General features: G+C 39.2%; 1 protein-coding gene across 2 annotated transcripts in view; it reads right to left on the bottom strand.

Annotated features, from left to right (window-relative positions):
• The window catches only part of LOC124714625 (sin3 histone deacetylase corepressor complex component SDS3-like), a 100,802-nt gene that overhangs the window by 43,850 nt on the left and 44,909 nt on the right, over positions 1–12,043 (bottom strand). For both annotated transcript variants that reach the window (XR_007005640.1, XM_047243038.1), the window contains exon 3: positions 7,462–7,575. Coding sequence is in view for 1 of the 2 variants with exons in the window: in XM_047243038.1 (XP_047098994.1) it covers positions 7,462–7,575 (114 nt within the window). In the remaining variant the exon portion in view is untranslated. The remainder of the gene's footprint in view (positions 1–7,461; positions 7,576–12,043) is intronic.

The following is a 12,043-nucleotide window of genomic DNA, read 5'->3' as shown; positions in this document are numbered from 1 at the left end:
CTGGTTCCTTTATCTTCGGAATCAAATCAAAGTCACAAAGGCCAAGTCCGGGGAGTATGGTGGATGGTACAGTACTTCCCAGTCCCATCAACTGAACAGAGCAGTCACAGCTTGCGCTATATGCGCCTGCGCTATGTCGTGCAAAATGATGGGTGGGCACTGTCGATTCCTCGCACGCCTCTTTGACCTTGATGACACTGTCGTGCTGTATCACCTCTGGCACATTCAATCTTGATCAAAATCCATTGTTCCTGTTTCGAAAACATAATGACACCATTATATTACACCGCTCGCTCACAAGTGACTGTGTTTCCCTCAATTGTGCACACGCCAATAACGTGGGACGGGCGAGTCCATTTGCTCGGAGGTGCTATCAGTGACAATAGTAGATTCCACTGCATCATGTCTCCATAGCAGTGTTGCCACTAGTTAAGTTCCCACCTACATAAATTAACCAACTGAGACTATTATTACGAACACTTCCAATTAATTCATATTTATTCTTATTAATTGAGAAAGGAGAAAACACAACTCAGGGAAAATTCTATGACACTTGAAACTAACAGAAAACACCCAACTACCATTAAAAATGCATGGGAACACATTTCAGCAGTGGCTGAAGATATACTGTTGAAGAAAAATAAGTAGACCATTCATAACTATTTTGGACAATAACCTTTACCATTCAACAGGCCTTAGGTGGCACTAAGAGTCACCTTTACCATTCAACAAGCCTTGGGTGGCACTAAGAGTCACCTAAATAAAGTACAGCATTTTTTATGTCCAAATCCAAGAACAGTTAAACAACAAAACTGTGAAAGTGGAACATTTGTTTCAGAATCAATTTCAGTTGCTTCCTACTTTGTGGATCTTGCCTCTTCAAAGATCTGCTCATGCAAGCTGCTTCATGATTACATCACAGCAGTCAGCATTCAGCCAGCTCACAGTGATTACCAATGGGGATTCGAAAGGGAGGGGGGGGGGGGGGGGGAGAGGTGTGTAGGAAGGAGGAACGAACACATTAACTCTGCATGAGAAACTGTTGTTAACATGTACATTCTATGACCGCTAATGTGGATTCTCTGGAAATGAATGTAGCTAATTAACAGTGCAGCTAACTACAAAACCTATTCCTTACAACTGATGCCGTGTTATGATGACTGTTGTTTCTGGACTATGTTTAAACTTACGTCAGCTTGTATTTTGTCAATATGTTATTGACATATTAAGCATAAAAACATTGGATGTTAATGAATACCACTTATTTGGATTTTCACCTAAGCACCAATTTCCGATACCACATCCTGAGCACTAGTCATTCAAAGATATGTCTGTCAGTGAGCTTCTGTGGATGGATTTCATTCTCTTCATTGTGAATAAGTTGCTGTCACAAGTATATATGTCCAAACATCGATATGATTATAGCTACGAACTTGTCAAGTCATCAAAATTTATGTTGAGGGAAATTTCTATAGAAGTCTATGAGACTTATTTCATTTTGAAACTTGTCACTCAACTGCCAGCCACATTGTGCAACTGTAATTTCTAAATTCAGCTATGCATCCCACAATGATGTATTGTAAATTTACGTTGGTGTGCCTGATCTTTGAAGTTCCTAATTCAGCCATCATTACATGTATGTGTATGGACTGTATCAAACCTAACACATGGTCATTCTTCTTAAAACAGCACACAGTTTGCAATTCCCCATGACCAAATAATGACATCAGACTAGCCCATATTATCACAAGCACTCATTTCCCCAGAAGGGAGCAAGCCTCAGCGTTTGCTCAGCTGCCTCCTGAATACCCCTGTTTCTGAACAAACTAGCTGGGAATTATGGGCACAGTGTTATCACACTACCATCACAAATATAGCTGCTGCATTAATAGCACTGGGCTCACAGGAGTTCAAATCAAGTACTATGGAGCATATAAAGAATTAAAATTTGTGAAGGCAGAAGTAAATCCATTGGCGACTCTCGAAACTGTAAAAATAGCCTCATCAGAACAGTGGTATAACTAAGTTACACGCAATGATTCCTAACAAAAGCGTAAGTAAAATAATATAAACATATGTATCACTGACTAATTTATTGATTTGTTACATTCTTATTCAAATTGTGCTGAATATGCAGATGACAATGGAAACGACTAACAACCGTTTGGAAACAGAAAGCATATATAATCAGCTGGTAAAAGTTTGCGTTTGTTTTCTGATAATTGCAAGTCAGTTCTTTGTGCACATTATGAAATATCAGTTGCAAAATGCTCTCACATCTTTGTGCAGTTGTGTATCTTAAAAATAATGGTGGGACATTCTTGAAGCATAATGCACCTATCTATACAGCAAGGAATATTCAAACATGATTCAGCACTATTTGCCATATACAATTAGAAAAAAGATCAAACCATTTTAATTACACTACTGGCCATTAAAATTGCTACACCATGAAGATTACATGCTACAGACACGAAATTTAACCAACAGGAAAATGCTGTGATATGCAAATTATTAGCTTTTCAGAGCATTCACACAAGGTTGACGCCAGTGGCCACACCTAAAATGTGCTGACATGAGGAAAGTTTCCAACCGATTTCTCATACACAAACAACAGTTGACCAGCTTTTCAGAGCATTCACACAAGGTTGACGCCAGTGGCCACACCTAAAATGTGCTGACATGAGGAAAGTTTCCAACCGATTTCTCATACACAAACAACAGTTGACCAGCGTTGCCTGGTGAAAAGTTGTTGTGATGCCTCGTGTAAGGAGGAGAAATGCATACCATCATGTTTCCGACTTTCATAAACGTTAGATTGGAGCCTATCACGATTGCAGTTTCTCATATCGTGACATTTCTGCTTGTGTTGGTCGAGATCCAATGACTGTTAGCAGAATATGGAATCGGTGGGTTCAGGAGGGTAATACGGAATGCCGTGCTGTATCCCAACGGCCTCTTATCACTAGCAGTCAAGATGACAGGCATCTTATTCGCATGGCTCTAATGGATCGTGCAGCCAAGTCTCGATCCCTGAGTCAACAGATGGGGACGTTTGAAAGACAACAACCATCTGCACAAACAGTTCAACGACGTTTGCAGCAGCATGGACTATCAGCTCTGAGACCATGGCTGCAGTTACCCTTGACACTGCATCACAGACAGGAACGCCTGCGATGGTGTATGCAACGACGAACTTGGGTGCACAAATGGCAAAATGTCATTTTTTTGGATGAATCCAGGTTCTGTTTACAGCATCATGATGGTCGCATCTGTGTTTGGCGACATCGCGGTGAATGCACATTGGAAGCATGTATTCGTCATCGCCATACTGGCATATCACCCGGCTTGATGGTATGGGGTGCTATTGGTTACACGTCTCTGTCGCCTCTTGTTCGCATTGACGGCACTTTGAACAGTGGATGTTACATTTCAGATGTGTTACGACCCGTGGCTCTACTCGTCATTCGATCCCTGCGAAACACTACATTTTAGCATGATAATGCACGACTTCATGTTGCAGGTCCTGTACGGGCCTTTCTGGATACAGAAAATGTTCAACTGCTGCCCTGGCCAGCACATTCTCCATATCCCTCACCAACTGAAAATGTCTGGTCAATGGTGGCCAAGCAACTGGCTCGTCAGAATACACCAGTCACTACTCTTGATGAACTGTTGTATCGTGTCAAAGTTGCATGGGCAGTTGTACCTGTACACGCCATCCAAGCTCTGTTTGACTCAATGCCCAGGCATATCAAGGCCGTTATTATGGCCAGAGATGGTTGTTCTGGGTACTGATTTCTCAGGATCTATGCACCCAAACTGCATGAAAATTTAATCACATGTCAGTTCTAATATAATATATTTGTCCAATGAATACCCGTTTATCATCTGCATTTCTTCTTGGTGCAGCAATTTTAATGGCCAGTAGTGTACCTACTATGAACTAAGTTATGCATTGATGATTCGTAGAGTGGACGTATACTGATATCAAAGATCTTGCAATTGTTAACATTAGAAAGATATTTACATGTACTACTAAATTAAAGCTGCTGCTGCACTTTTCTGCCTGAATGTGATGGCTAATCTCAGTAAACACAGTGGAGATTTTGATAGGGTTTTCACTAAATGACTGATTCACAAGGAAGGTTTTTGTATCTTATTTATTATTGGTGCAACCAACATTTATTGCCACCCGTGCGAAGCCAGTATAAGTTGCTGTATGAACTGTTTAAACAGTAAAGGCATGTCAGGCTCTTGAGTTGATCCTCCTCCAATTGGTTGCCCACTGCTACATCACTTCAAGTCTTACATTATACAGAGTGTACTGCATAAAGCCAGTACACCTTATGTACTGACTAACTCTAATTGAATTTCTTGTGAAGTGGAAACCCTGTGTCAAGGTTGGTTACAGTGCATTTCATCAGCCAACAACCAGCATTATTCAAGATCTTACAAGAAATAGAGGGCTGTAAGACCCGTTCATAATGCGCAAAGGAATAGGTGACTGACAGTGAGAAACTCAAACATTACGAGAAGTTCCCGCAAATTGGTTGTCAGGAGGTTACTGCAACATTTGGTGTATCTTGTGCATTATGTACTAAAAGACATTAAATTAGAAGTCCATCACGTGAGTGTGGTGCAAGTGTTGAAATTTAATGATCAGGAAAAAAGAACTAATTATGGTAACTGGTTGTTAACATCAAGTGCCAATGGTTACTTGGGTATCCTTGCTGTACTTCATGTCTGATGAGGCCTGGTTTCATTTGTTAGGTTAGGTTAACTCCGAGAATTCCAGTTACTGGCGGCAGGCCAACCAAGATATTCTGCGTGACGAACTACTCCACTTGGAAAATACAGGTGCGGTGTGCACCGTCCACTTGTGCACCTTAAAAAATGCGAGATATATAGAGACCTTTGAATCTTTCTATACACAATTCAACAGGTGCAGAGAAGCTGTTTGCAGTATTCCAACAAGACAAAGGAACTACTCGCACATCCAACCAAAATATTGCCCACATCCCCAACATGTTCCCTGAAAACAGACTTGGCAGTGGAGTCATCTGGCTCTAAAGTTCCGCTGACTTAACATCGTGTTGTCTTTATGGGGTACACTAAAATGCAAAGTGTATGCAGACAATACTCACACAACACATGAACTTAAAAAGAACATTACTAGTAAAATTATAATCATCATGCCTGCAGAATTACAGTGTGTTGCAAGCAACACCATCACAAGAAGTCTGTGATGCATGGATGGCTGTGGCCACAACTTCCAGCATCTCTGACAAACATGTAAAAACATGTTTTTTTTAAATGTTACAATTACCTATTCTTTTCTAGTTAGTCCATTATTACTTGACTCTCAAGCATGAGGCATACTGGTTTTATGTGGGACACCCTGTATTAAGTTCCCCATTATGAGATTAGTTTAATTCTTGTGACAGTCTGTCAATTTGGCAAAGTATTTATCTATAGGAAGGTGAGACATTGTAGAGCTACTGAACTGTCACTCCATACTAATCAACCACGGTGATTAAGTTCACCAAGTGGACATGTTTGAATGTGATGTAATGAAAGTACTTGCAACTGGACTGTTTTGTCAGATTGCTATTAGAGAACAAATTACAACATAGCAGGATGTTATGTGCAGACACTTTTTATTGAATTTAACTTCCCTCAGCTTACAAAATTATTGGTAGCTGTATACAAACAGAACACTTATTATTCTTTTACTGCAGTCATCTATTGCACTTATTCTGACAACTATGTTACATAAGCAGAGCACGGCACTTTAAATTGACTGGCTGCTCTATACTTAGAATAAATCTTAAACTGTTCTACAAATGAACAAAATACGTGATTGTGAAAACAGGCGAGACAACAGACTGCAATGAAAGACATTACAATAATTGATCTGTAAAATGTTTTCTCCATTTAACAACATATGAGCATTCATAACAATTTTGCATTAATGAAAATGTATGATAAAATATAGTACACATATAAGAATAGGTCATTCCCCATCAAAAAGAAATGACACTGATCAACTTCCATAGTTTCCCCTGCCCACCCGCAAACAGAGTGACATATTGACAGTGTGTCACCAACCCCATACAAGGGAATATATACTATTTAAGAAAAACGTGAAGGAATTATCAAAATGCGCTGCAAATTGGTAGGTGTGATGTACACGTACAGGCAAACAAATGATGACAGTTTCAGAAAAGTTTTACTGTTTATTCAAGAGAAAGAGCTTCACAAATTTAGCAAGTCACCAATGTGTTGGTCCACATCTGGATGCAAGTAGGTAATCAGCTTGGCACTGATTAATAGTTGTTGGATATTCTCCGGACAGATATCGTACCAAATTCTGTCCAACTGGCACTTTACATCATCAAAATCCTGAGCTGGTTGTAGAGCCCTGCCCATAATGGTCCAAACTTTCCCAATTTGGGAGACATATGTTAACTTTTCTGGCCAAGGTAGGGTCTGATAAGCATGAATACAAGTAGTAGAAACACTTGGGTGTGGGCATGCATTATCTTGATGAACGGAAAGCCCAGGATGGCTTGCCATGAAGGGCAACGAAACGGGGCATATAATATCATCAATGTACTGCAGAGTTGTAAGCGGATGACAACCAAAGGGGTACTACTATGAAATGAAATGGCATCACAGACCATCACTTCTGGTTGTCGGGCCATATGGTGAAGACGTGTCTTGAGATGCCCCAGGCAGGGTGAGATACCAACCTGTTGCCCACCATCCGGCCCAACAATCTGGAGAGATGACCTGGGGTGTTTTTTCATTTCTTAGTAGGACCCTGTAGTTGTCATCCACAGCACCTTCGAGGAGAGAAAATTCCTTTTAGGTCCATTGCAGAGCTGCATGGTAAGTGCTGTAATGTAGATAACTATTTCCTTTGAAAAATACTAGTGTGTTAAGATAAAAACTAAACAGCGTAAGATAAAGAACTGTTATTTAATGTAACTGAAGAAGATGCAGCTTTTTTTTCTTTAAAGTAGTGGTTTTCCCACTCATTTACTTTGTTACTTTTAGATGGTGTAAACACACACTAACGCACACAGAGGGTTAATGCATTTGCATGCACACAACACCTTTGTCTAAGCTTGCAGAAACAGACAATATGCTCAATCCATATTGAGAGTGGTGTGCCTACCTGCCAACTTTTGAACATTCTGTTATGGTACTGAATTAGTTATCTATTGTTATGTTATAAACACATAGTAACAAACATTCAAAAGATTTAATCCAAAGAAACCATAATGATAGTAATGGAAAGACTCTTAAGTTTTAACTACTTGATGACCACTCCCATGTTGAAAATGATGACCAATAATAATAATAATAATAATAATAATAATAATAATAATAATAATAATAATAATAATGTGACAATTATGACTTTCTGTACCACACAATTTTTCAAAATATTACCTCTCTCTATAAGCTTGTTCTAACTTCTTCAGTTTTCTGTTATATTCTGGGTGTGTCCCATCTTTCAATTGCTGGAGCTGTTTCTTTAAACTGGCAAGTTTGTCTTGGTACATTCTGCAACACAAATTTCCATATAAATGTTAACAATTGTAAATTCCAGTAAATACTAAGACAAAATATCATTGAACAGCTTAAAATTAATTGCCATTCATTAAAATACACACATCTCGTGTAAATGTGTGGTTTTTTTTCTATTTTCTTTTCATCTACACTGCTGTCTTTAATTATTACAACATTGAAGACTGTGACCTTCCTCCTTTTATTTTTTTCTGGAAGAAATGGAGTATCTGTTCTCAATAATAATCTGTTACTAACATGGAAGAATGCTAGAATCTCAATTTTATCACATTTTATATCAGCTAAGAATCAATAAATCAAGCTTATTGTGCAAATGTCAATTAAGATATTTTAAGAACCAAACAATGCTTTCCTCATTAGCAGTCTAGTTTTATATAGGCCATATTTCCTACACTTCATCTTTCTTAATACTCCTTAAAAAATTGCTTGCAAAACTTTGTCTATGGCCACGTGTCTTTGTTCCCTTATTGATGACACTGGTTTGAACCAAACCAGTTTCCACACTCAACTCTTCTTGTTGTGCCCTATTAAGTATACACCACAGACTACTGCTTCAGCAGTTTCCCGTTGTTTTCTTGGTATCACTCTCTATTATTCCACCTACAAACAATGCTCCCATAACAATCTTTTTCTTTCACATTACATATTTCATCCCACTGTGAACATGTTTCTGCATAGTTCTCCTTTAGCAACATTATATTTGAATACCAAGAGACCCTTATTCGATTCCCTCTGGAAATCCTAAGGTAAAAAGCCTCTTTCTTTATTATACGACATGATTTAGTGTATTTTTCTGTATTTTCTGTCTAGACAAACCACTTAAGTCTGTGTCCTATATACTGGCCTTGATATGTGTACGGTGACAAATACTGTCTTGCCTTTACCACATTAAATTCCCACAGTTAAATTTTTGTCCTTATATTACCCAACAGCTTTACATTTGTATATTGTATTTTAGATTGAGCCTCAACTTGTTGAAGACACAGTACAGAGTAATTACAATTATTTTTCTCACCTCCACAGCCAAGAGTTAACGAAGGAACTGCCATGTATGTCGGTACACAGTTTCTCACATCCCAATATCTTTTAATTTGGCTGTACTTATTTTTTACACAAAAATGAAATGCCACCTCATCACATTTTACCCTCAACATGTTTGGCAAATGTCATAAAATTCACACAAATGGCTTAACTCTTTCCAGTGTGTTAGACTGCAGTTTCTATACCAGCTACAGTCTGCATGGGAAAATATTGGAATTGGTGTAACAGAATCTTTCCTCACAGGGGAAAAAAAGAGGTCCAGTGGGTGCATTTCCCACTAGTGGCGAAATAGTAATAAAACACACGAAATGCCAAGTTAACGCATGCACACCCACACACGATATTTTATAGCCGTCAAAGTAAAGATATCAGGTTTAGTATTGGTTTTATTGCAAATGAGAGGATAAAATATTATGGGCTTACATGCAAAACCACACTGATTATGCAAATGGAAATTCTTCAACTATAGTCTCAAGATTGACCATGAACCAACTAAGAGAAGAGTAAAGAAGAGAAAGATGCTTTTTATGATGAGTTAGATAAAATATGCAATGACTGTCAGAGGAGAAGCTAAGACATGCTAAAATAGGGAAAGACGGGTCTTCCATTGGAAAATACAGTCTTCATGACAATTAAAATGACAATGGGGTCAGACTTTTACACTTTGCTTCCATGAGACATATGGTAGTGGATAGTACATCTCTTAATGACAACGATATTCATACAATGATATGGAAACCTCCAGCCTGCCGACACGCAGCCTCTCCAACATCCTCTTTAATAGACCTGTACCCTATGCTGAAAATGCTGTTGGTGACTGTAAATGTCAATTTTTTTCCCAAGAAAGAACTACTGTTGATTAGATCTTCACAATACATCAAGTACTAGAAAACACAAAGAATTTGGCATTGATACACATTGAATCTTTTAAAAACTTCAGATCAGTCTATTACAGTATTGACAGAATGGGCTGTATATAGCAAAGAGAGAGTAAGAGATTCCTAATCAATTTATCATCTTGAGTGAAAGCTACTATGGAAAACATGTGGAGTGAAGTTAAGATACAGAATAAGTCATGAAGTGCTGTGACCACAAATAAAAACTGGACAAGTGCAAATAAGACTCGTATTTGATAGTTCGGCACAAATTTAATTATGTATATAGATGATGATGACTATGACTTCTGTGTTGTTCAATGTCCTATGCAAGTCTTTCTATTTGACACTTCAGTGACTTGCGTGTCCCTAAGCTACCCCAGTTATCCAACCAGGGAAGGAGGATCTACAGTTTAAAGTGGAATCTGAACTACCTCAGCTACCTCCTCCCCCCCCCCCCCCCTTCCCTATGAGACTCATCACATCATCATTGAGAGGTGAAGGCTACGTTTAAAAGAAGACCAAGATATGATCTGAGAGTTCACTGATAGGTTTTGATGAGTGAATTTGCGAATATTGAAATCCATGACAAATCGTTTTATCTTTCAACTGCACTGACTTAGTTCTAATTTTTCACACCACCATGGGGCCATATTCCTTGGTATGTGGTGTAAATTTCAAAATAGTACTTCTACCTGTTCCTGAGAGAAAGGTGGTCCAGTCAGTCAGGCTGGCTATGAGGGTTCTGTTTCTACCAGCTGAGGTAGAGAACCCTAAAAATGGAGTACGACTGGGACATTCATTATCCTGACTCCCTAGAAAAGGTCGTAAGATTCGGGCATCAATGCAAGGGGGACTATCCTGCACAAACCAGTTCATATGCTGGCATATGCAGGTGATACTGACATTACCTGCAAGAACACCCAAGAGCAATGAAGGAAGCCTTTACAAGTTTTGAAACAGCTGCTAAAAAGATGAACCTACAGATATGGAGGCTGTCCTAATGAACACCCATTCATAGAAATTGGTTCATATGTTTCATGTGCATAGTTTCACTTGCCTTGAAGCAGAAGTAAACTGCTAGAATAATGTCAGTTCTGAAATCCAAAACTGAATATTATCTGCCACATGACAATAGTCAGATCTTGGTCATTACCTCTGTTCCATAACATTTACGAGTAACACCCATACATGCCGACACTTCCACAAAGTCACCTGGAAGCAGCTGCACTGCAACCCTGTAGCCTAACAGGAAAGTAGCAATGTGATGTCCATCAACGTCTATGATGCTGCTGCCATTACGATATCACAAGGTTCCAAGTTCCTGTCCCCCATCTGAACAACTAGGCACTAGGGCAGCTCCACATTCTGCTGCCTTCATGAAACTACAATGAAGGGGATCCACATCCATCCCAACCTCTGCGAATTTACCAACACAGGACTTCCACACCCTGCATCACTGCGGACTGGCCATAGCCCAATGTGTTCACCACAAAGCAAACCGGTCTGTCATTTACATTCAGATAAGAAGGCTGGAATTGGCAGAACATATACCGAGAGATAAAGAGAGCATGATTAAGAAGATATTCAGTGTAGCACCTCAAGGAACAAGGGGAGTTTTAAGATAAGAACTGTCAGAGAGAACATAAGTAACTTTGGAATTCAAAATTAAAGTTTGGCACTAAACAGGGAAGAAAGGAACAATCTTCTACAGAAGGCTAAGGCTTACAAAATCTGTTGTGCCAATGACAATGAATATCTCACTTGTGCTAATTAAATACATTTATTGGCTTTCAGAACTTACCTCCAAACACTCCACAAACCACTTTATTCACTGTGGTCGAATGCATTTTCATTCATACTTTGCCTTGTATCGATAACATAGGGAAAACATTTTCTTTTTCTTGACAGCAGCACATTTTGCAGCTGTCTTAGTACATAACATACATTGATGGCCCAAAAGGCTGAGTAGTTGCTTTTCTGCACACTGGTCTGCCTTTATAATGCAATATAGCAACAATTGTGTGCGGTATGAATTTGTGAAGTTCTTGGTACATTTCCAGAGACACGTGGCATCAAATGTCCATGCACAGGTCATGCAATTCCTATAAATTACAGGCTGGTTGTTTGTGGGTGCACTGATGGCATCCAATTAGAGGTCCAGATGTGTTCCATCAGTTTCCGACCAGACAAAAATTAGTTCACCAAGAAATCACCATTGCGTTCACTATCACACTAGTTAAACCACTGTAGCACCATCTTGGCCTTGCGACATACAAGTTATCCTGCCAGAAGACGCCATCTGTCAAAGAAGACATCAAGCATGAAGGTAGGCAGGTGACCTGCAATAATGTTCACATAGTCCATCTGTCAGTTACTACCACAGGTCCCATAGAATCCCAGGTTAATGTCCCCCATAGCATAGTATTGCATCCATTGTCCTTTGTCCATGGAGAAGTTCTACTAGATTATGGCATATCCAGACAATAATCAACACAGTCTAACAAGGAATGTGATTCATCCACCCA

The sequence above is a fragment of the Schistocerca piceifrons genome, chromosome 1, assembly GCF_021461385.2.
Source record: "Schistocerca piceifrons isolate TAMUIC-IGC-003096 chromosome 1, iqSchPice1.1, whole genome shotgun sequence".
In the NCBI taxonomy this organism is placed as follows: Eukaryota; Metazoa; Arthropoda; class Insecta; order Orthoptera; family Acrididae; genus Schistocerca; species Schistocerca piceifrons.
Note: the sequence above shows the minus strand (reverse complement) of the source record. Positions and strands in the feature narration are given on the sequence as shown.